This window comes from Rana temporaria, chromosome 4, assembly GCF_905171775.1.
Source record: "Rana temporaria chromosome 4, aRanTem1.1, whole genome shotgun sequence".
In the NCBI taxonomy this organism is placed as follows: Eukaryota; Metazoa; Chordata; class Amphibia; order Anura; family Ranidae; genus Rana; species Rana temporaria.
In genome coordinates this window covers 405,525,255-405,551,142 of record NC_053492.1, presented here as the reverse complement: position 1 = coordinate 405,551,142, position 25,888 = coordinate 405,525,255, and the positions used below count along the sequence as shown (strand labels likewise).

Genomic DNA, 25,888 nt, shown 5'->3' with positions numbered 1-25,888 from the left:
CAGCGCAATTGCTTACTTGCGCCGGCGTAACGACTTCTCCTGATTCAGAGAGCTCGTTACGCCGACTGCAGCCTAAGATATGCGTGGCATAAGGCTCTTATGCCCTCATATCTTAGGCTGCATTCTTACGCAGGCCGCTAGGTGGCGTTCCCGTTTTGGTCAGCGTATAGTATGCAAATTGCATACTAACGCCGATTCACAACGTTACGCGAGCCCTGCGTACGCAGTTTACGTCGTTTGCATACGTCGGGTTTCGCGCAAGGCTGCACATGCTAAAAGCAGGGGCAGCCAATGCTAAGGATACCCGTCATTCCCGCGTTGCGAAATTTGAAAAAATTAAAAAGCAGCCCAATGTAACAACATTGCTCAGTCAAAACAGATAGATAAAAAGAAACATTGTTTCTTTTTGTGTATACATCTACAGATTAAAGGGATGACCATAGGTATGCAGATAAAGTCAGTTTAAAGCCACCTGTCAAGTAAAAAATCGTTATTTTTTATTAATTAAATTGCTCCTTATTTAACCCCTTCCACACAGGTCATTTTCACCCCCTTCCTGCCCAGACCAATTTTTAGTTTTCAGCGCTGTTGCACTTTGAATGACAATTGCACGGTCATGCAACACTGTACCCAAATGAAATCTTTATGTTTTTTTTTTCCCCCACAAATAGAGCATTTTTCGTTCGGTGGTATTTGATAGTCTCTGCAGTTTTTATTTTTTGCGCTATAAACAAAAGAAGAGCGACAATTTTAAAAAAACACAATATTTTTTACTTTTTGATTTAATAAATATCACAATTTAAAAAAAAAAACAATTGTTTTCCTCAGTTTAGGCCGATATGTATTCTTCTACATATTTTTGGCAAAAACCCCCCCGCAATAAGCGTATATTGATTGCTTTGCGCAAAAGTTATAGCGTCTACAAAATAGGTGATAGATTTATGGCATTTTTATTTATTTTTATTTTTTACTAGTAATGGCGCGATGACATTGACCGTGACATTGTGGCGGGCACATCGGACACTTTTGACACGTTTTTGGGACCATTCACATTTATACAGCGATTAGTGCTATAAAACTGCACCGATTACTGTGTAAATGTGACTGGCAGGGAAGGGGTTAATATGTTCCCTAAAGTGTGTTCTAACTGTAGGGGGGGGACTCACAAGGGGAGAAGACCGATGTGTGTTCCTCTGTACTGGGAACACACATTGGTCTCCTTACCTCTGAAAGGAGGTGGATCTGTGTGTTTACACACACAGATCCACACTCCTGCCGTGATCACCGGCAATCGCGGGTGCCCAGCGAACATCGCGGCCGCACGCGCCTGGTCACGAGCGGTGCTAGATTGCCGGGAAGAAAGGATGTCATATGACGTCCACCCGGATCGAGGGAGGGTTCCTACCAGCGTCATTTTATAATGGCCCGGTAAGGAAGGGGTTAAAGCCCTTATTAACCCTTAATTTACTTGAATGCCCGTAATAACTCCTTATTCTCCTTCTCCGTTTAATTATTATTTTCCTGATGATTTTTTTTTTGTTAAATTCTATTAATAATTAAAACTTTATTTTTACACCTTTAACAAATAAATAACATATAACACAAATAACATATAAATAACTTTTCAATGCAAAAGGGCAATTGGTATCGGCACATTTAAAAAAAAAGTATCGGTACTCGTAAAAAAAAAAATGGTATCGGTGCATCCCTAAGGTCCCTTTCACACTGGGGCGTTTTTCAGGCGCTTTTTTTTGCGCTAAAGCGCCTGAAAACACCCCAGTGTAAAAGGGGACTTAGGGATGCACCGATACCTTTTTTTTTTTTTTTTACGAGTACCGATAATTTTTATTTTAATTGAAAGAAGCTGCATCTGCAATCCCAATGTGAAAGCCTGAGTGCTTTCACACTAAAGGGCCTGAAAAACGCCCCAGTGTGAAAGGGGTCTTAGCGTTAAAGAAAGCACCTGTAAATCGCCTGAAAGAAGCTGCATCTGCAATCCCAATGTGAAAGCCTGAAAAAGTTCTGCAAGCAGCATCTTTTGGGTGGGTTTAGAGCGCTCCAAAAATGCCCCTGCCCATTGAAATGAATGGGCACCGCTTCTGAAGTGCCTTAAAAGGTGTTTTTGGATTTTCTTAACCACTTGACCACTGGGCACTTAAACCCCATTCCTAACCAGACCAATTTTCAGCTTTCGGTGCTCTCACATTTTGAATGACAATTACTCAGCCATACAACACTGTACCCATATGAAATTTTTGTCCCTTTTTCTCACAAATAGAGCTTTCTTTTGGTGGTATTTAACCATCATATGACGTCCTGGTATCAGCTGGTGATTCTGCGCACCATAAGAACGATCATAGTGGCAGTTCTGCCGATTGATCGTTCTTAAAGACAGCGGGAGGGGACGCCCCCCCCTCCCGCCGCCATCCAGTGCTTCTCCGGGCTCTCCCGTGCCATCGGGGGCCTGGAGAACGAACCGGCCGGAGCCAGCTCACAACGATAGAGATTTTCAGTGACCAGATGGTCACCGGTCATCTCTATGACCGCCGGAGGCCCGGGTGCGACGTTATGACGTCCCGCCCGGGTACCCGGAAGTAAACAAAGCCACAGTCGCAGCTGAAAGCATGAGATCTGTGATTTTTTTTTCACAATATCATGTTTTCAAGCCTGGAGGAGAGATGCGGGGTCTTATTGACCCCGCATCTCTCCATTAAGAGGACCCGTCACGGTGATTCCTATTACAAGGGATGTTTACATTCCTTTTAATAGGAAAAAAAATTGTCAACTTTTTTATAAATAAAAATAAAATAAAAAAATATTAAAAAATAAATTAAAACACCCCTGTCCCCGGTAGCTCACGCTCAAAAGCAGTCCCGCCCACATATGTAAACGCTGTTCAAACCACACATGTGAGGTATGGCCGCGTGCATTAGAGCGTGTGCAACAATTCTCGCACTAGACCTCCTCTGTAACTCTAAACTGGCAACCTGTAAAAAAAATTAAAGTGTTGCCTATGGAAAATGACATTGCCGGGTATTGCAGAGTATGGCCGGGTATTGCAAAGTATGGCAGGGTATTGCAGATTATGGCGGGGTACTGCAGAGTATGGCAGGGTATTGCAGAGTATAGCTAGGTATTGCAGAGTATGGCAGGGTATTGCAGATTATGGCAGGGTACTGCAGAGTATTGCAGAGTATGGCAGGGTATTGCAGGGTATGGCAGGGTATTGCAGAGTATGGCAGGGTATTGCAGAGTATGGCTGGGTATTGCAGAGTATGGAAGGGTATTGCAGAGTATGGAAGGGTACTGCAGAGTATGGCAGGGTATTGCAGAGTATGGCAGGGTATTGCAGAGTATGGCAGGGTATTGCAGAGTATAGCTAGGTATTGCAGAGTATAGCTAGGTATTGCAGAGTATGGCAGGGTATTGCAGAGTATGGCTGGGTATTGCAGAGTATGGCTGGGTATTGCAGAGTATGGCCGGGTATCGCAGAGTATGGCTGGGTATTGCAGAGTATGGCTGGATATTGCAGAGTATGGCTAGGTATTACAGATTATGGCAGGGTACTGCAGAGTATGGCAGGGTATTGCAGATTATGGCAGGGTACTGCAGAGTATTGCAGAGTATGGCAGGGTATTGCAGAGTATGGCAGGGTATTGCAGAGTATGGCAGGGTATTGCAGAGTATGGCTGGGTATTGCAGAGTATGGAAGGGTATTGCAGAGTATGGAAGGGTACTGCAGAGTATGGCAGGGTATTGCAGAGTATGGCAGGGTATTGCAGAGTATGGCAGGGTATTGCAGAGTATAGCTAGGTATTGCAGAGTATAGCTAGGTATTGCAGAGTATGGCAGGGTATTGCAGAGTATGGCTAGGTATTACAGATTATGGCAGGGTATTGCAGAGTATGGCAGGGTATTGCAGAGTATAGCTAGGTATTGCAGAGTATAGCTAGGTATTGCAGAGTATAGCTAGGTATTGCAGAGTATAGCTAGGTATTGCAGAGTATGGCAGGGTATTGCAGAGTATGGCAGGGTATTGCAGAGTATAGCTAGGTATTGCAGAGTATGGCAGGGTATTGCAGAGTATAGCTAGGTATTGCAGAGTATGGCAGGGTATTGCAGAGTATGGCAGGGTATTGCAGAGTATGGCTGGGTATTGCAGAGTATGGCTGGGTATCACTGAGCAGGAGGGATGGCTGGCAGAGGCTGCAATTGTCACTGAGCAGCGCTGTGGGCACTACACATCCAGCCCACAACACTGCTGCCACGATCTCTCCCCCTCTCCTCTCACACTGTACCGATCGTTACACAGAGGAGATATGACACCGGTTTGTTTACAAGTGATCCCTCCGTCATTTGATGGAGCGATCACATGGTAAACGCCCGCAGTCAGCGGCCATTTACCGCGATCCATGATGCGCTGGGTCCTCTGTTCATGGACACTCCCGTGTGCGCGCCACAGGGGGCACACGGGAGCACGATTCTGGAAGGACGTCAATGTACGCCCCCCCCCCCCAGAATTAACGAACCGCTCTGTAGTCGTCATTCGGCTATAGGGTGGTCGACAAGTGGTTAAGGTCACTTGTCCTTAAAAAAAAAAAAACGCCCTACTAGCGCCCCAAAAGCGTCGCTAAAATTGATTGGCACTTTAGCTCTGCTTCAGTGTGAAAGGGGTCTTAAGAGGGGTAAATTCCATTGTGTTTCCCTTTCCTTCCCCCTATTTTATTCCCTATCTATGGACATCTCTCTCTTTCTCCTGTTGTTCCCCCTAGCTTTGTACCCCCTGTGATGGAATCCGCCAAGAAGCTGCTTCCCAATGCTCTGGAACAGGAGATCAGTGAATCTGGATAAAGTTACCCCAAGAACGAGCAGGACTCGTTTGCTGCAAAATTGGAACTGTTTATTTGGTCAAGAATACAGGCTTTTATACACTTGAGAAGTACGTTCCCCTCTCCTGATTATATTACCCTAACATTCCTTTACACCCCCCACCCTTTCTCCCCTCGCAATTGTGTACCCCTCCTCCTCTTCCCCCCCCCCGAGTTCCACTCACAGCAACTTATCTCGTCTATTTGTGTCCCCCTCTCCCTCTTTGTCTCCCCTGAGTACCCCTCTCCCCCATTGTCTGTACTGAGTACCCCCCTCTCCCTTGTCTCCCCAATTGAAGTATTCCACCTGTCTCCCCTATCTGAGTACCCCTGCCCCTAGGTACCCCCATCCCCTCTGAGTCCTCCTCTCCCCTCTGTCTCCACTATCTTTGTTCCCCTCTCCCCAATCTGTCTCCCTTGTGTCCCCCTCTGTCTTCCTTATCTGTATCCCCCTCTCCCCTCTATCTGTATCCCCCTCTCCTCTCTGTATCTCTCTCTCCCCTATCTGTATCCCCCTCTCCCCTCTGTATCCCTCTATCTGTATCCCCCTCTGTATACTCCTCTCCCCTCCCCTCTGTATCTCCCTCTCCCATTTGTATCCCCCTCTCCCCTCTGTATCCCTCTATCTGTATCTCCCTCTCCCCTCTGTATCCTCCTCTCCCCCATCTATATCCCCCTCTCCCCTCCTATCTGTATCCCCCTCTCCCCCCCTATCTGTATCCCTTATCTGTATCCCCCTCTCCCCTCTGTATCCCTCTATCTGTATCCCCCTTCTCCTGTCTGTATACCTCTATCTGTATCCCCCTTGCCCCTCTGTATCCTCCTATCTGTATCCCCCTCTCCCCTCTGTATCCTCCTCTCCCCTCTGTATCCCTTACCTGTATCCCCCTTCTCCTGTCTGTATACCTCTATCTGTATCCCCCTTGCCCCTCTGTATCCCCCTCTCCCCTTTGTATCCCCCTCCCCCCTCTATCTGTATCCCCCTTCTCCTGTCTATATACCTCTATCTGTATCCCCCTCTCCCCTCTGTATCCTCCTCTCCCCTCTGTATCCCTTATCTGTATCCCTCTATCTGTATCCCCCTTCTCCTGTCTGTTTACCTATATCTGTTTCCCCCTTGCCCCTCTGTATCCTCCTATCTGTATCCTCCTCTCCCCTTTGTATCCCTTATCTGTATCCCTCTATCTGTATCCCCCTTCTCCTGTCTGTATCCCCCTCGCCCCTCTGTATCCCCCTCTCTCCTATCTGTATTCCCCTCTCCCCTCTGTATCCCTTATCTGTATCCCCCTTCTCCTGTCTGTATACCTCTATCTGTATCCCCCTATCTGTATCCTCCTCTCCCCTTTGTATCCCTTATCTGTATCTCCCTCTCCCCTCTATCTGTATCCCCCTTCTCCTGTCTGTGTACCTCTATCTGTATCCCCCTTGCCCCTCTGTATCCTCCTATCTGTATTCCCCTCTGTATCCCTCTATCTGTATCCCCCTCTCCCCTCTGTATCCCCCTCTCTCCTATCTGTATCCCCCTCTCCCCCCTACTCTCTCTCCTCCTCCTCCTCTCCTCCAGAGCCCCGTGTCCTCGCAGCTGCTTGTTGCTGGGGAGTGTGACGTCATCGCTTCCGCCCCACTTCCTCTCTGTCTCTCTCCTCCTTGTCCCTGCGGCGGGTGAGCGGCGCTCTCTCTCTCTCCTCTCCTCTCGCTCGCTCTTCTCACTCTCACACATTACACAGGGAGCCCGCGGCAGGGGAGGCAGCATGGAGGAGGAATAGGAGATGGGGCTCGGACGGGGCCACCAGCAGCAGGAGAAGGCACACGGGCGGGGCGCAGTAGCCTGCCTGTAGCCCAGTCCCCGGGAAGAGAAGAAGGAGGAGGAGGGAGAAGGACCGGCGGGGGTCCCGATCCATGTAACCGGGGGATACCTAGACGTCCGAACCTTCCTCGGGAAAGATGAGCAGCTCGGAGCCCCCCGAGGCGGGAGAGAGCCGGTGATCGCTGCAAGATGAGCGAAGAAGCCCCCCCGGAGGAGTAAGTGTCCGATCCCCCGGATCAGAGGGGGGAGTGTGCGGGGCTGCAGACCGGGAATAGTGCAGTATGGACGGGAGAGCCGGGTCTGTGTGTGTTGTGTGTGTGTATGGGCCCAGCACTGGATGTCTTGTTGGCAGAGGGTCAGCAATAAACCCGGGGGGGAGGGGATTACTCATGTTGTGGGATCACCTGGCAACCTGTGGCATGGGATCTGCAGGTTTGGTCAGAGATCTGGTGTTGTCATCAGGGATTGTCCACTGTGATCAGAGATCCTGGGCTGCAATCACAGATCTGCGGCTGTGATCTGTATAGCTGTCAGAGATCTGGGGTTGTCATCAGGGATCGACCGTACCTACTATGTTCTAGTGTTGTGATCTGGAGCTGCTGTCAGAGATCTCAAGCTGTCCTTAGGGATCTAGTGCTGTGATCTAGTGTTGTGATCTGGAGCCGCTGTCAGAGATCTCAAGTTGTCTTTAGGGATCTAGTGCTGTGATCTGGTGCTGCCATCAGAGATCTGGTGCAGCTATCATAGATCTGAAGTTGTCATCAGGGATCTGGTGCCGCCATCAGTGATTTGGTGTTGTGATCTGGAGCCGCTGTCAGAGATCTGGTGCAACAATCATAGATCTGAAGTTGTCACCAGGAATCTAGTGCTGTGATCTGGTGTTGTGATCTGGTGCAACAATCATAGATCTGACGTTGTCATTAGGGATCTGGTGCCATCAGTGATCTGGTGCAACAATCATAGATCTGACGTTGTCATTAGGGATCTGGTGCCATCAGTGATCTGGTGCAACAATCATAGATCTGACGTTGTCATTAGGGATCTGGTGCCATCAGTGATCTGGTGCAACAATCATAGATCTGACGTTGCCATTAGGGATCTGGTGCCATCAGTGATCTGGTGCAACAATCATAGATCTGACGTTGTCATTAGGGATCTGGTGCCATCAGTGATCTGGTGCAACAATCATAGATCTGACGTTATCATTAGGGATCTGGTTCCATCAGTGATCTGGTGCAACAATCATAGATCTGACGTTGACATTAGGGATCTGGTGCCATCAGTGATCTGGTGCAACAATCATAGATCTGACGTTGACATTAGGGATCTGGTGCCATCAGTGATCTGGTGCAACAATCATAGATCTGACGTTGTCATTAGGGATCTGGTGCCATCAGTGATCTAGTGAAACAATCATAGATCTGACGTTGTCATTAGGGATCTGGTGCCATCAGTGATCTGGTGCAACAATCATAGATCTGACGTTGTCATTAGGGATCTGGTGCCATCAGTGATCTGGTGCAACAATCATAGATCTGACGTTGTCATTAGGGATCTGGTGCCATCAGTGATCTGGTGCAACAATCATAGATCTGACGTTGTCATTAGGGATCTGGTGCCATCAGTGATCTGGTGCAACAATCATAGATCTGAAGTTGTCATTAGGGATCTGGTGCCATCAGTGATCTGGTGCAACAATCATAGATCTGAAGTTGTCATTAGGGATCTGGTGCCATCAGTGATCTGGTGCAACAATCATAGATCTGAAGTTGTCATCAGTGATCTGGTGCAACAATCATAGATCTGAAGTTGTCATCAGTGATCTGGTGCAACAATCATAAATCTGAAGTTGTCATCAGTGATCTGGTGCAACAATCATAGATCTGAAGTTGTCATTAGGGATCTGGTGCCATCAGTGATCTGGTGCCACTGTCAGAAATCTGGTGCAACCATCATAGATCTGAAGTTGTCATCAGGAATCTAGCGCTGAGATCTGGTGCATGAGATCTGAAGTTGTCATCTGAGATCTGGTGCCGCCATCTGAGATCTGAAGTTGTTATCGAGGATCTAGTGCTGTGGTGATCTGGTACTGTCAGTATGTTTATATGCATTTGTGGGCAACTGCTGCAGAAATGTTCTCTTGCACAGCAGTGCTTATGTTGGGGGGTGATTACAATCTGATTATAGGGGAGACTTGGATCTAGACAGCCAGCCTGGGTTCCAATATCTGTATTTGGAATGACATTTTAATGGGATGACGGGAGCATGCTGAAGATTGACAAGCGCATGCGATGCTGGCTCTGCAACCGTGTAGTCAGTGGTTGTACATGTATTTCCTATGTGCTGCTACCTAAAGCCATCGCTGATCATATTCTATAAACTCATTATTATGTGGTGATCGGTTGATGCAAACCGTAGCAGCACCATACATGTTGCAATGGGACTATACAATCTTTGTACAGTCAACTATCGATTTACCAATGCTATATCATAGGGGCACCTACCTAATCTGCATGCAATGAAGGTTAGTAGAAGGTGTGTGCTGTAGGGTGCGAGGACTTGCTCTTCCTCCATTGATGGTGGCTGTATTGCACACATGCAAGTTTCTTCAGCAACATGTTACAGATGAAATGTCTTTATTGTTCACCATTGCATTGCCTTCTGTCCATGACATAATCAACATGCTGACTGTTTCTCAGATTAGTAACAGTTTGCAGAATGGCTTCATTTATACAGCAGACTCTAAATTGATATTTATGAATGAGAATTATTATTGCTTAATGGGCTGATCGCTGTCATGAATTGTCAAGCTGTTGCTTCCTATGAGCGACGAGCGTGTAGACTTCTGTAAAACGGTTAACTGCTTTGCAAATTCCATTACACAGTAATGAAATACAGCGCCATGTCATTTATTATAATGTGGCTTACAGTTATTCATGTCTATTAAGATCAGCATTTGTTGACCTTTATCTCACGGTACAATGTTGTACCTATTAATATCATTTGTTGACTTATCCCATTGTGCAGTATAGCTCTTCTTCTTTTTTTTTTTTTCTCTTTCTATCTATTTTGCTGGGATGGATGATGATGTGATGAGCAGCTGCTGTTTTTTTTTTGTTTTGTTATGTAACCAAAAAAAAAAAAAAAAAAAAAAAAATATATATATATATATATATATATATATATATATATATATATATATATATATATATATATATATATATATATATATATATATATATATATATATATATATATATACCTATTTTTTATATATAATATGTGTGTGTGTGTGTATATATATATATTGGAATAAAAATAATTATTTATCTCTTATTTTTGGAATAATAATAAAAAAAATTATATATATATATATAATATACACACACACACACCTATTTTTTTATATATTTAAAGTAATATTAATATATAAAATTTTTTTTAATAAACAAAATATATATATATATATATATATATATATATATAGTAATATTTATATATAATATATAACTATTTAAAAAAAAATATATATATAGTTATATATTAATATTATACACACACACATATATATATATATATATATATATATATATATAGCATATAAAATATACTATTTTTGTTAAATAAAATATATATATATATATATATATATATATATATATATATATATATATATATATATATATTGTTTATTAAAAAAAATGTATATATTAATATTACTTTAAATATATATATATATATATATATATATATATATATATATATATATATATATATAATACAAATAAAAAATAGGTGTGTATGTATGTGTGTGTGTGTGCGTGTATATATAGATAAAACATTTTTTTTTATTATTATTATTCCAAAAATAAGAGATAAATAATTTTTTTTAATAAAAATAATTATTTATTTTTTATTTTTGGAATAAAAAAAATATATATTATCAAAATAAAAAAAATAGTTATATATTAATATTACTTTTTTAATATATAAATATAAATAAATAAATATAAATATATATATATATATATATATATATATATATATTCCAAAAAACTAGCTTTTTTTGAATAGAAAAAAAAGATATATATACATATAATATTTTTTTCTATTAAAATAAAAAAATAGTAATATATAATTTTTCATAAAATAGTTATATATTACTTTTTTAATATATAAATATATATATATTTTTTTGAATAGAAAAAAAAGAAATATATATATAGAATTTTTCTTTATCTATTAAAATAAAAAAATAGTAATATATAATTTTTCATAAAAAAGAAACAATATCTGCTCAAAGCAAAGCAAAAAAAAAAAAAACAACTTAAGGGATAAGCCAACAAATTATTTTTATGTGTGTGTGTTATATATTATATAATATAATTTATTATTATCTCATCTGAATCACAGAACGTCACATTTTGTGCACTTCGCTACCTGCTCTGTAACTATATTAATTTTAAACAAAATATAAAAAAAAAAATCTGATGCATATCTTTAACCTTGTTGTATTTGTTGCATGCTTGGGGAAATTTAGTGTATTTGGCTCATTGTTTCAGGCAGAAGTATGACATCCAGCGAGCGACAGCTTCTTTACATTGCTGCCATTGTAATTTGTTTTCTCGCTGCCCATGCTGTCAGGGAACACTTGTGTTTGGGTTACCTTTTGGTCGTCTATTCTTTGCAGGAATTTCGGTTACCGTGTAATTATGAGCCTTTCAGTAGGGTGGACTTGTTGAAGGCGGCCTGAAGGCAAATGATGTACAACTTGTTATTAGACATAAGCTGTAATAAATTGTTTGGCTGGTTACTGTACTGAATCATTTGATTATCATCATTACAATGATGATGGTTTTAAAATCTGCATCTTCAGAGGATGGTGGAATCGCACATTTTGGATTCGCTGATCTTATATCTGCTTCTCGTGTGTATTTGGTGTATTCAATGTTTGTGGTTTTGTGACAAGATTGCCGTTGCTTATCTATTGCATGCATTAAATTATGGTGGGAATGTATTCTGCAAAAAAAAAAATGGTTGTAGTGTTACTGCGTGAGAATTATTACGTGGCTGGACAAATCCTTGTTGGCTTTAAGAAAAAAAAAAAAAAAAGACGAACCCAAGGACAAACCATAATGGGCCTGACTGGTGAGGCTTATTTTTATTTTCAGTGGATGAAGGGCAGCACAGTGGTGCAGTGAGTAGCACATTCGCCTAGCAGCAAAAGCGTCGCTGGTTCGAATCCCGACCACGACACCATCTGCCTGGAGTTTGCATGTTCTCCCTGTGCATGCGTGGGTTTCCTCCGGGTACTCCGGTTTCCTCCCACACTCCAAAGACATGCTGGTAGGTAAATTGGATCTTGTCCAAATTGGCCCAGTATATCTGTGTGTATGACTGTGTGTCCCAAGCGTGTCACGATCCTACAGGGTAAAATGACCGCACCAGCCAAGCAGACTCTGGCTGGAAAAAGTGCCCAGAGGCGATTCAGTTCGCATGAGTTGCGCTATACAAGTCATTCATTCATTCATGGAAATTAGGGTTGTCCCGATACCGATACTAGTATCGGGACCAATTCCGAGTATTTGCGGGAGTACTCGTACTCCCGCAAATACCCCCGATACCGAAATGGAATACTCCATTCCATCCTGCTGCCGTTACGCCGCATCCCCGCTGCCGCCGACTGCTTAATACGCGCGGGGAACATTACAGCTATCAGTTGAATAGCTGTAATGATTCGCGCCGCGTATAGACACTCCCCCTTGCTCGGGTGAACTGACCAATCCCGAGCAAGGGGGAGTGTCTATACGCAGCGCAGCGCGAATCATTACAGCTATTCAAATGATAGCTGTAATGTTCCCCGCGCGTATTAAGCAGTCGGCGGCAGCGGGATGCAGGTAAGGGGGACATGGCTGGATATGGGGGGGAGACATGGCTGCATATGGGGGGGGGGACATGGCTGGATATGGGGGGGGACATGGCTGGATATGGGGGGGACATGGCTGGATATGGGGGGGAGACATGGCTGCATATGGGGGACATGGCTGCATATGGGGGGGGGGACATGGCTGGATATGGGGGGGGAACATTTCTGGATATGGGGGGGAGACATGGCTGGATATGGGGGGGAGGGGGACATGGCTGCATTTGGGGACACATTAAAAAAAAAAGTATCGGTATTCGGTATCGGCGAGTACTTGAAAAAAAGTATCGGTACTCAGTCCTAAAAAAGTGGTATCGGGACAACCCTAATGAAAATAAATTGATAAACTTCTGCCTTCTTTTTGAATGAAGAGATTTTAAATATTTGATTATGGGCTAGTTCACATCAGGTGGGTTGGGACATCAGTTCACACCCCTGCATTGGGTTGGTGTCCGCTGATTTAAAAAAAAAAAAAGGTACTGAATGCAACACTCCTTCTTTTTTTTTTTTTCAGCGCAGCGTAGTGTGACGCAGTCAATTGCATCACACCATGCTGCAGTAGAAACAAATGCAATGTCACTTGTAATAGTTTAATAAAGTTCTAAAAAAAACAGTAAACAGTGCAATGCACTGGGGATGAGCACTGTTTTGTGTTTTAGCATGGCTTGCTGGTGTGAACAAGCTTTTAGTTATGCGCTTGCTATAAAATCACCATACTTTTAGAACATATCACAAGCTTCAGTAATGCTTTCATGCATACCGTATTTCAAAATGTTAATATTCTATACCTGATTTTATATACAGTAAAACCTTGGATTGCGAGCATAATTCATTCCAGAAACATGCTTGTAATCCAAAGCACTTGTATATCAAAGCAAATTTCCCCATAAGAAATAATGGAAGCTCAAATGATTCATTCAGCAACCATTTATTCATATGTCCTTCAGTTTATAGTCCATATAAAAAAATTATAGCAATGTGATAGGTCGTGTAACCATAAAATGTCCATCCACAAATGGAAGCCTATACTAGAGGATTAGAAGCAAAATCCAGCAGGAGCTACAGAGTGTAAAAGAGAAGAGAGGCGCCTCTAAGTGTAGCAATATGTTGCTAAATGTTGTACCTTCATTAAATGTAACCATATTTCTACACTGAGAGGCGGTTCACACAGGGGCGACCTGTCAGGCGACTCAGCCGCCTGACAAGTCGCGGTCCGCTCTATTCAATTGAACCATTCTAATAGGAGTGACGTAAGTTGCTCCGACTTAGAAAAAGGTTCCTGTGCGACTCGGGGCGACTTGCATTGACTTCAATACAGAAGTCATTTTGCAAGTTGCCTCTCAAGTCGTCTTGAGATCGCCTTGCCGATTAATGCCGCCTGTGTGTGAACCGGCTCTTAGAGGTGCCTCTCTTCTCTTTTAGCCCTGGTTCACACTGGGCTGCGGGAGTGAAGCCGTGCGAGTTCAGCTGAACTCGCACGATTTCACTCCCGCCGGCAGTCCAGATTTTGGCCGCGATTTAAGAGACATCTGTGCAGGTTTCTGCACAGATGTCAATGTAAATCGCGGCCAGAAATCGCAAAAAGTAGTACAGGAACTACTTTTTGAAATCGGTGCAGCGCCGCAGATGCGGCATCGCACCGATTAGGACGGTGTCATTGCCGGCAAATGCTGCCGATTTGAGATGTGATTTCACATGTGAAATCACATCGCAAAACGTACCCATTGTGAACCTGGGCTAATACTCGGTTGTAACCTGACGCTACTTGTATATCAAGTAAAAATTAATAAAAACATTTTTGCTTATCTTGCAAAACGCTCTCAAACCAAGGTTTTACTGTAATCCGAAAAAATATGGGCCTACAGACAGTGAGCTCAGGGAAGGTATGTGTTATGCCCTGTACACACGATCGGACCTTTGTCCGACCAAATTCACATCAGAATTCCGACGGAATTCCATCGGAGGAAAAGAGAACATGTTCTTTATGTAAACTCTGATAAAATTCATCGGAATTACTCAGATGGGGCATACACTGTCTGACTTTTTCCATCGGAAATTCCGATAGTGTGTAGGCCCCATTACTTGTTTATACGTCTATTCATTAAAAATAGGGAGCATCTACGCAAATGGTATTGTCCCGATACCAGAAAGTAGTTGTAGTAGCTGTAGTATTCCCCGCTGCGCTGCGTATAGACACTCCCCCTTGCTCGGGATTGGACAGATCCCGAGCAAGGGGGAGTGTCTATACACGGCGGGAAATACTACAGCTATTCAAATGAAAATCAGGAACTACTTTTACAAATCATTGCCGCAAAATTGGTGTTGCACCGATTTGAACAGTGCCATTGCGTCCAATAGGCTGCGACTATTAATCTCTCAAATCGCATGACAAATCGCTCCAATGTGAACGTAGGCTAAATCCCAGAAGAGGTTTTGCAGTAACTGCTTGTTTTTATTGTTATCCATAGAAACAGGAACTATTGGCTTCCAGTCATTAAACTCTTATCAATGTGTCCGGAAACTTGTGTGCAGTAAAGAGAATTTCTGATGCTTGGAAGAGCTCATTGCCCTCCAGTTATCACCAACAAGGTTCAACAGTCATTACAAGAGAAGCTTTAATCTGTCACATCATTGGCAACTGTCAGGCTGCGAAAGGCCATTCCAAGGTGTTGTCATACAAAGTAACCAATTGGCCTAAGAGTATTAGAACAAGACATACAATTCTTCTTGGTGCTGAGAAAACTTTGCAGCTCCCTCCAAATGAAGGGGGAAGATACGCACACTTGACACCCCTACCTACATAACAATAGCGCAATTTCCCATCAGTGTATTGGCCATAGTTATTAGCTTTACTCTTGTCTTATTTTTTAGTTAAAGAAAGTGAATTTTTTCCAAAAAAAGTGCGCTTGCAAGACCGCTGCGCAAATACGGTGTGACAAAAAGTACTGCAATGACCACCATTTTATTCTCTAGGGTGTTAGAAAAAAAAACAATATATAATGTTTGGGGGGGTTCTAAGTAATTTTCTCAAAAAAAATAAAAAAAAATAACTGTTTTAAACTTGTAAACACTGAGTCTGAAAAACTGGCTTGGTCCTTAACCACTTCCTTACTGGGCACATATACCCCTTCCTGACCAGGTGAAATTTCAACTTGTGGCACTGCGTCACTTTAACTGACAATTGCGCGGTCGTGCGACGTGGCTCCCAAACAAAATTGACGTCCTTTTTTCCCCACAAATAGAGCTTTCCTGCGGTTTTTATCTTTTGCGCTATAAACAAAAATAGAGCGACAATTTTGAAAAAAAACTATATTTTTTACTTGTCGCTATAATAAATAGCCCAATTTTTTTAAAAAAAAACATTTTTTTTCTCTGTCTAGGCGATACGTATTCTTCTACATATTTTTGGGGGAAAAAAATCGCAAGAAGCGTCTGGTTTGCGCAAAAGTTATTGCGCTTACAAAATAGGGGACAGAATTATTATTATTTTTTATTATTTTTTTTTTACTACTAATGGCGGCGATCAGCATTTTTTCCGTGACTGTGACATAATGCGACATTATGGCGGACACATCACACACTTTTGACACATTTTTGGCGCCATTCACATTTATACAGCGATCAGTGCTATAAATATGCACTAATTACTGTATAAATGTGACTGGCATTGAAGGGGTTAACACTAGGGGGTGAGGAAGGGGTTAAATGTGTACCCTAAATTGTGTTCTAACTGTAGGTGGAGGGGGGGTGACTGGGGGAGGTGACCGATCTATGTCCCTATGTACAAGGGACACAGATCGGTCTCCTCTCTCCCCTGACAGGACGTGGATCTCTGTGTTTACACACAGAGCCCCACGTCTTGTCCCTGTAGCCGCCGATCCCGAGTCCCTGGCGGACATCACGGCCGCCAGGCACTCGCATCTCAGCGATGCGGCGAGCGTGCCCGCGCCACTGGATGCGCGCCCAGGCCGTCTTTTTACGGCCTGTTAGAGATTTAGAACCACCCCGCGGCCTTATAAAGTCGTACGGCCGTCGGGTAGTGGTTAAGTGGTTAAAGCATGCTATCCCACATTTGTTGTCGGAAAATCCGAAAACAATTGTCCAATGGAGCATACAAATGGTCGGATTTTCCGACAAAAGCTTGTCATCGCGCAATTCCCGTCGGAAAATCCGATGGCTTTAGTCACCGAAAACAAACACACAACTGAGAAGTGGGCCGGGCCTGGTTTTAGGGCTAATTCACATGCATTGTAAAATGTCTGTCATCACAGGGACACACAGGAAATAACCGGTCCTATCTGTCCCATTCACACTTCAGACGTGCTGTGGTACATTGCCATGACTGAAGTGTATGTTTTGTACACTTCGAATAAAGTTTGTAGAAAAAAAGGGAGCTGAATGGCGCACCTCACTGCTCCCTACCACAGCCAGCAGAAGAGACCTGCCAGAGCGGTGACTTGATTCGGCAGGTCCACTTGGCAGTGGACATTCACCCTTATTCTGTTGCAGTGCTAATTTAAGGCTGATACTGATTTGATCCGAACGTGGACTGCTCTTTAGAAATCATTTGACAGGCGGCGGGGTGTTGGTGTCTCTCCTCCTCACTGCCTACTTTAACATCCTGAACACCACACTAGTGTGCCTCCACCGCGTGCATTGCATGCAGTTGCTGGGTGCTTGCATAGCGGCCCCAATCGCTTGAATGGATCATGCTCGATGGGCACCATGCCCACTGAAAGCAACAGCGCATATAATTCCTGCTGCGGTGAAACAAAGCCTTGTGGTGGTGTCATATGTTGCTGCCTCTAGCTAGTTAAAGTGGTAGTAAATTCTGTACTGCCCCTTGTACCTACAGGTAAGCCTGTAATAAGACTTCCCTGTAGGTACTGTAAATGTCTCCTAAACTTGCACAGTTTAGGAGATATTCAGAGTGCATGCCAGAAACTGCGGCTCCCGAGCGCATGCGCAGGAGTGATGTCATTGTGCCTCCGACCACTCAGCTGGAGGCTGTAAACCCGGAAGGAAGAGCAGGTGAAGATGTCGGCTGTCTCGTGGCGCTGGAGGGCTTCGTTCTCCGGTGAGTCTTTCATAATGTGCTAGTATGCAATGCATGCTAACACATGATGAGCTCAGGCGTGTTCGCAAACCGCACGTGCAGAGCCCGCCAGGAAGTCAGCACTGCAGACCGCTAATCACAAGCAGTGAAAGATTGTTCCGATGCGCTGCTGCAGAGATCGGAAAATGTCTCGCTGCCTGTGATTAGCGCTGTGCAGTGCCGACTTCCTGGCGGGCTCTGCACGTGCGGTTTGCGAACACGCCTGAGCTCATCCCTAATTATGACATTGCCCTGCAGGGAGTTTTCATTTCATTCATTTTTTATATCACCTGCAGTTTACAACCACTTTAAGGGGCAGTAAAAACTTAAACCATTAAGTTTTACTACCCCTCAGCTGCTCGAGTGAATGAGCCCTTAGTGCCGGTTCACACAGATGCACTCTGCGAGATCACGTGTGATTCGCACCGCAAATCACATGCAATGTCCGTGCGATTTCAGCCATACAGATAGTATGGCTGAATTTGCGTCGCATTTGGACCAAAGTCACACAGGACCACATGGGTGTTCACACCCACGCGATCCGATTCATGTCCGAACTGTCAGTTTGCAGTGCAATATACAAGCTGAAATGGGGGTGTCGTTAACATTGTATTGACACTCCCAGCAGTTCGCATATGGCGGTGTGACCAAGTCGGGGACCCGCAGTGTATTCGCAGTGTTCCCGCATCGCACCAATGTGAACCGACACTTAGAGCAGCTGAGTGAATAATTTATGAATGAAGCTACATAATTCTAATCAGCCTGTCTTCAAGCTTCTGTGTAGCATTGCCTTGCTGTGTGTCAGAATTAATAAATCTCCCCCAGTTAATGTTACAATTGCTGGTTCTGCATTGTCATTTGACCTTCACTTCGTAGGGCCAGTTTATACTTGCAGTACGGTGGTAAAAATAGGTGGCTGAGCTGTGAAGTTAAGTCCCGTTCCCCCTTTTCGGTTAAATGGATTGGATTGTACACATACCATGGCTGCAATATTTTGCTTCACGACCGCAGCAAAAATGTATTATTATTATTTAGATTTTTTTTGCAATCTTCAGGCGGTAAGTGAATGGGGGCCGCACTGCATCTGTGTGCACAGTGGTGTAGGATTTACAGGGATGAGGTGCCATATCACCTCCTTGCCGCTTGTGAAAAGCAATCCACCGTGGCTCGCGTTTCAGAGAGGCGGCAAGGTCTGCTGCAAGTGGTAAGCCTAACTTTAGAGAAGATGCAGCGCTAGTATCATCATTGGTTTACCTTCTGATCTCTATGAAGCTCCCAACACACGTTTACTGAGACCTGGTGTTGTGCACATGTGGAAGAAAGAATAAAATCTTAATTTTATTTCTTCTTCTGTGATTGGGGGGTGGCTTTATATCATGGGTGCTCAACTTGTGGCCCTCCAGCTGTTGCAAAACTACAAGTCCCATGAGGCATTGCAAGACTGACAGTTCCAAGTATGACTCCCAAAGGCAGAGGAATCATGGGACTTGTAGTTCTGCAACAGCTGGAGGGCCGTAGGTTGAGCACCCATGCTTTATATCTTTCCTGAATGTGTGGGCTGATTGCCTCTATAGAAAAACACTTGTCTGTCTTTTGCCCAATCTGAGTAGCTGGAACTGAATGTCAGGGAAGAAAAAAAGCTGCAGTACATCTGTGCGATTTATGCGCATTTCCCTGTGCTTTAATCCCTGGACTACAGAAAAATACCTGTTTATTTGCTTGAAATGCACTCGGCTCTTAAAGAGAACCCCCCCCCCCCCCTTTAATACCACCTATGATATTTTCACACATGTGCAGTACAGTCTGCTAATGAAGCTTATAGGATACTTTTGTGCAGCAGTTCATATGGTGCATGTGCCATGTCCTGGCCTATTGAAACGAATAGGGCACGCATGCTTTCACACTGCTTGTAATGCGTATGCTCCCTGGCTTGTAGCCTATTAAAATATTAGGGCATGTTTGTGGTTCACACTGATGCAAGTTTGAAATCGTGTGAGTTCAGCTGAATTCACGCGATTTCAAACCGGCAATGCAGTCCGAGTTCAGGGGCGATTTGACAGACATCTGTGCAGGTTCATGCACAGATGTCTATTCAAATCACCCCCGAAGTCGCCAAAAGTAATACAGGAACTACTTTTGGAAAACGGTTCGGAGCCGCAAATTCTGTGCCACAAAGTCAACGTCGCACCGATTCGGACGGTGCCATTGCCAGCAATAGTTGCCGATTTGGCATGCGAATTGACATGTCAAATTGCATGCCAAATCAGTCCAATGTGAACGTTGACTTAGCGATGTTCAAAAGACAATCGTGCCTATAAGCTTCATAAAACCAAGAACCCTTGCATGTGCAGTGCAAAAGTGCCCTAATAGTTTCAATAGACCCAGAACTGGTGCGTGTATAACCAGGCAAGATCTCCTTTAAAGGCACTGCTAAAGTAGCCTTCCCAGGGGGCATCTGTAAGGTCCTGGCAATGTCCCAAGTGTCTCTACAGACCAGAAAATGGTCAGACATAAAATGTAAGCAACATCATAATGTTTAATTTACCAAAGCACTGGAAGATAATTTATTATCGGCATGCAGAGTTGCATGCATGAATAATTTTTGGTGGTGAGGAGGAAGTCCTCTTTAACCACTTCCCGACCGCCGCATGTACATATACGTCGGCAGAATGGCACGTACAGGCACATTGGCGTACCTGTACGTCCCTGCCTTTCCACGGGTCGGGGGTCTGATCGGGACCCCCCCCCCCCCCCCCCCCCCCCCCGGGACATGCGGCGGTCGGGTTCCCGCGGGGAGCGATCTGGGACGACGGCGCGGCTATTCGTTTATAGCCGCTCTGTCGCGATCGCTCCCCGGAGCTGAAGAACGGGGAGAGCCGTATGTAAACACGGCTTCCTCGTGCTTCACTGTGGCGGCGCATTGATCGAGTGATCCCTTTTATTAGGGAGACTCGATCGATGATGTCAGTCCTACAGCCACACCCCCTACAGTTGTAAACACACACTAGGTGAACCCTAAATGTTACAGCGCCCCCTGTGTTTAACTCCCAAACTGCAACTATCATTTTCACAATAAACAATGCAATTTAAATGCATTTTTTGCTGTGAAAATTACAATGGTCCCAAAAATGTGTCAAAATTGTCCGAAGTGTCCGCCATTAGGGTTGTCCCGATACCACTTTTTTAGGACCGAGTACAAGTACCGATACTTTTTTTCATGTAGTCGCCGATACCGAATACCGATACTTTTTTTAAATGTCATGTGACAGTTTTCAAACCACAATACAGACTAAGGATATTTTCTTTAGAATTATGAAGAACTCTAACTCAAGACATTATAAAAGAATAAAAATGAGTAAAAATGAATAAAAATGTTTTATTTGCTTGTCACGCAGTAGTAAAAAACTCAAAGAATTTTCATAGAACATGTTGATAAATACAAAAAAAGTATTCTATTTAGGTATCGGGAGCATTTGCGCGAGTACGAGTACTCCCGCAAATACTCGGTATCGGTCCCGATACCGATACTAGTATCGGTATCTGGACAACCCTATCCGCCATAATGTCGCAGTCACGAAAAAAATCGCTGATCGCCGCCATTAGTAGTAAAAAAAATAAAAATGCAATAAAACTATCCCCTGTTTTGTAAACGCTATAAATTTTGCGCAAACCAACCGATAAACGATTATTGTGATTTTTTTTTTTTTTTTTTTTTTTTTTTAACCAAAAATAGGTAGAAGAATACGTATCGGCCTAAACTGAGGAAAAAAATATTTTTTATATATGTTTTTGGGGGATATTTATTATAGCAAAAAGTAAAAAATATTGCATTTTTTTCAAAATTGTCGCTCTATTTTTGTTTATAGCGCAAAACCTAAAAACCGCAGAGGTGATCAAATACCACCAAAAGAAAGCTCTATTTGTGGGGGGAAAAAGGACGCCAATTTTGTTTGGGAGCCTAGTCGCACGACCGCGCAATTGTCTGTTAAAGCGACGCAGTCCCGAACTGTAAAAACACCTTGGGTCTTTAGGCAGCATATTGGTCCGGGGCTTAAGTGGTTAAAGTGTATGTAATCCCTAACACTGAATTGCTCCTATTTGCTACCTCTTGGACTGTTTAACAAGTAAGCCCCAGTAAGTTGTGTCCTGTTTTCTACCTTGGGTTGCATTTGCCGATATGCTTGTGTGAAATGCTTTTCAGATGAGCGTAGATACTTGGTGAACCTTGCCCTGGTGCCATACGATTCATTCCTATAGATTATTTGTGCTTTAAATTTATTTTATGCGTGTTTTTTTTACTAGTAAAAGCCCCTCTTATGTGATCATCGAAAAGCTCTGAGGCTGCTGCTTAGTACCGCCATTATGGATCCGATGTCAGCAGACTAAGAGCTATCAATCAATTGACACTTTATATCAGGGTCTCCAAACTCTCTAAGCAAAGGGCCAATTTACTGTCCTTTGGGGGAGGGGGGGAGGGAATGGGGGGGGGGGGAGAGCCCGAATGGTAAGATAAATGGAAGCAAAGGGCCACAGTTTGAAGACTACTACTCCTATATTATTTCCCTTTGCTCCATCTTCGGCAACTACAAAAAAGGTTATGTAAGGAGGAGACAAGGAGCTGTGCCAGCACGTACAGCAATTTCATTCCCAGAACCACCTATAGCCATAGAGAGCTATGGTTTTCAAGGAGATAGGGTGCTGTTCTAGGGAATGGACTAGTTCAATTTTCTAGCAGGGCCAAAGGCACATTGCAGGTGAAAGTAATTTATTGAATGGAAAAACATTGCAAGTAAGCATTTAAAGTGCTTGATTTTTCTGTGCTTTAAGTTTATGACAGGGTCTTATTACTTTTTAAAAGAAGCCTTAGGCTTCTATGGGGCTGTGTTTTTTTTGAGGCCGGAGATCAACAGGGTTTTTTTTGCACTTTCGTAACAAATATAACAAGACCCTTTTTAGGGTACATGCAGACATTATAAAGGTACAACCACTAGTATGCAGGATCTTGCTGGCAGAGAGATTTAGCAAAAAACTTCTGTGTACGCATTTTAGAAAAAATCACATGCATACAGTGTAAATAGCCCTGTTGCTAGGACGCAAGTGTTTTCTCAAAGAATCCGGCTAGCATTCTTCTGTTGCTACGACATAGGCTGCCTATATCCTCTGTTGCTAGGACACAGACAGCTATTTCTGCCTAGCATCTTCTGTTGCTAAGATGCAGGTGGGTTCTCAAGGAAGCTGCCTAGCATCCTCTGTTGCGGCTTGGCATCCTCTGTTGCTAGGGCGCAGGCGGCTTTTGCTGCCTGGCATCCTCTGTTTCTAGGGCACAAGTGGTTATTGCTGCCTATCATCCTCTGTTGCTAGGATGTACTTGGCTATGGCCATGTAGTGTCCTTCTCTGCTAGGACACAGGCAACCTCTAAAGAAAGCCAACTACCGTCACTGTGTTGGTAGGCTGCAGGCAGCTCTAGTTCCTAATTTTTTTTTTCTTTCTTTTTTACAGATCTGACTGCAGCACAAATCTTTATGCAGCTGTGTGCATGGGCCCATAGAAACCTATACACCTGCATTGAGATCTTTTAACAAAAAAACTGAACTACTGATTAAAAAAAAACTCTATTTTTTGCGGCCATGTGCGTGAGCCCTCGATTGTTAAAGAGGACCTCAAAAGTGAAAGCGCCACATATTCAACTCCCTACCCTGGGGAGCTGGTCACTTTTTTATGATGGGTGCCCGCTCCCACTTCCTAAAGCTGGCCATACATGCCTGCTGAACTGGCTGAATTTTGATCAATGTGTGGGGCACTGGGGTTGTACAGAATTTCACCGGTAGATTGGCGCCCTGTCAGACCGAAGTTCCTCTTTACCAGGCCAAAAAGGGGTTAATAAAAATAGTGCATTGTTGGGGTTTACATGCACTTCAATTTGTAGAATTATCCCTGTTCATTTCAGTAATAAATATATTTAAACTTTTATCCAAAGACCAAGTATTGTAAAAGTGCAACGTGTGCATTTTGTATCCAGAGTACAGTTATACTCGGTTCACACCAGAATGCTGTGCGGGAAAGGTGTGTTCGCCAAACCGCATTAAAAGTGTCTTTGGAAAAAATACCTCAACTTTTGGTTTCCAGGTATTGTGCAATTATGTCACAGCTCCGCCCCTAACGGGTTTTGTCACAAACCGTTGTGACCATGTGGAGCTTTTCAGGCTTTTTTTAGTTAATAATTGTGGCAATGCCTGATTCTTTATTTATTTTTATTCTGCATATTTAGTTCACTAAGCAATATTGTATGCAATTTTTTTTCCCCAAGCGCAAATCACAGTGCTTTGCGGCCCACACAATCTCAAAAAGTAGTACACACACTACTTTATATGTGATCTGGTGCTAAAAATTGAACTGCAAAAAACGCACCGCAATGTGCATCATCGTGTTCCTGTATGATTCTGGGGTGAATCGGACCTTTATCTAGATGGTAAAAATGTTAAATGTATACAGAACAATTTTGATAACATTGATTGGTGTTTACATGAAGTAGATGCAGTGCCTACTATGGAGAATCTGACTTATACTAATGCTATGTACCAATGTTACATAAAGCCTCTGATACCATTTCAGCGTCTTCTTGAATGAACATCTGGAATTTAAGTGGTCATTCAAACTTCTCTGCGTTTTCAGCGCTTTTATACGAAAATTAAGTATGCTAAACTGTATTGGAAGTGGAAACACAAGTCTTCTTTTTTTTTTTTTTTTCTCCCCTTTAACTGGCTGTAAGGCGCCCGTATCAGGAAGGTGAATGTAATAAAATATAAATGATAGAGCAGTATATGGTCTACATGAGGGTATGAATGTCTTGGAGTGGTAGTTGACTGCATACAGGGTGTACCATTGACTTGTTCTGGACATAGTATGAAAATGTCCATTGAAAAAGAACTGAAAACAAATATTTATGGATGTCTACTTGTTTGGCATGATCTGACCGGTGAAAGACGATGTGTTATGTGCAGACACGTAATCGTGGGCACTAGCATTGCACGGGTGTTTTTTTGTTTTCTGTGGCAGAGACAGAGGGTGCGGGATTTCGGGGCCTACCAAGATGTTAGAGAGAGGGTCTGTGGCCCTTGGGTCTTTTTCCTCTAACCAACCAGGAGGGGTCTCTTCGGGAGAGCTCTCCATTGATTACTTAGATTAGAGGACAAGCCTAAACAGGTCCCTACTAAGGAGTTGGGTCCACCTGGCTTTGGCCTAAGTCAGTGACGAACCTTGGCACCCCAGATGTTTTGGAACTACATTTCCCATGATACTCAACTACACCGCAGTGCATGAGCATCATGGGGACTGTAGTTCCAAAACATCTGGGGTGCCAAGGTTCGCCATCACTGGCCTAGGTAGACCATAGAGTGGCTTGCCCCTGTCAGGAGCCTTCCCCCTTGGAGTTGTCAGGTGTATGAGTGAGAGGGAGAAATTCATATGGACAGGAACTGCAGCTTCCCCACCCACTGATAGATACAACAGTCATTTAATGTAGAACAGTGGGGCAAGAAGCTGATACTTTGTCATGCGGCTGTGTGTATAGAGCTACTTGGCACAATACATTATACACTGGTGTTGTATTGCCTCCCTACTACCTATTTTAACCCCCTAAATGCTGCACTATCTTGCAGCCATGTTGTTCTCGCTTGTGGGGAGGTTGCAGTACAGCCCCATTCAATGGGTCACAACGGGGGATATAATTTCTGCTGCAGCTGTAAAGCAAAGAATCGCAGCTCAGCATGTGTACATCCCAGGCTGCTGCCTCTGCAGCTAAAGGGGTAGTAAAAAAAGTGGTTATACAACCCCCCCCAACCGCTAATGTAAATGAGCCCTAAGAGAGAGAAATTCACCCCTCTGTATTGGTGACAATAGTAACCATGATAGGGAAGGGAAATCCAAAGTCTCATGGCCTGTACACAAGATCCAAAAATGAGACTAAAAATAACGCTTTCAAATCGATCGATTTTGGGCTGTACAATGTAAGGCCCAATTTACATCTTCACGTTCCGAGACCACATGCAGAAACAAGTGGAAAACGTGCATTGCAGTGCGATTGACTGTCGAAGGCAGCCCTAAATGCGGCTAGGAAACGTGTGTTTTTGTTATGCGATTTAAAATAAAAACGAAAAGGCTGAGGGAGCTTCTTCAGTTGGGTGTAGGGCAGGCG

The 25,888-nt window shown here is 43.6% G+C and overlaps 1 protein-coding gene across 1 annotated transcript in view; it reads left to right on the top strand.

The window, feature by feature from the left end:
* Nucleotides 1–6,512: 6,512 nt before the first annotated feature.
* Nucleotides 6,513–25,888, top strand: part of SPRED2 (sprouty related EVH1 domain containing 2) — a 157,310-nt gene continuing 137,934 nt past the window's right edge. The window contains exon 1 of the mRNA XM_040351251.1: nucleotides 6,513–6,890. Within this exon, the coding sequence (XP_040207185.1) occupies nucleotides 6,865–6,890 (26 nt within the window). The 5' untranslated portion in view covers nucleotides 6,513–6,864. The remainder of the gene's footprint in view (nucleotides 6,891–25,888) is intronic.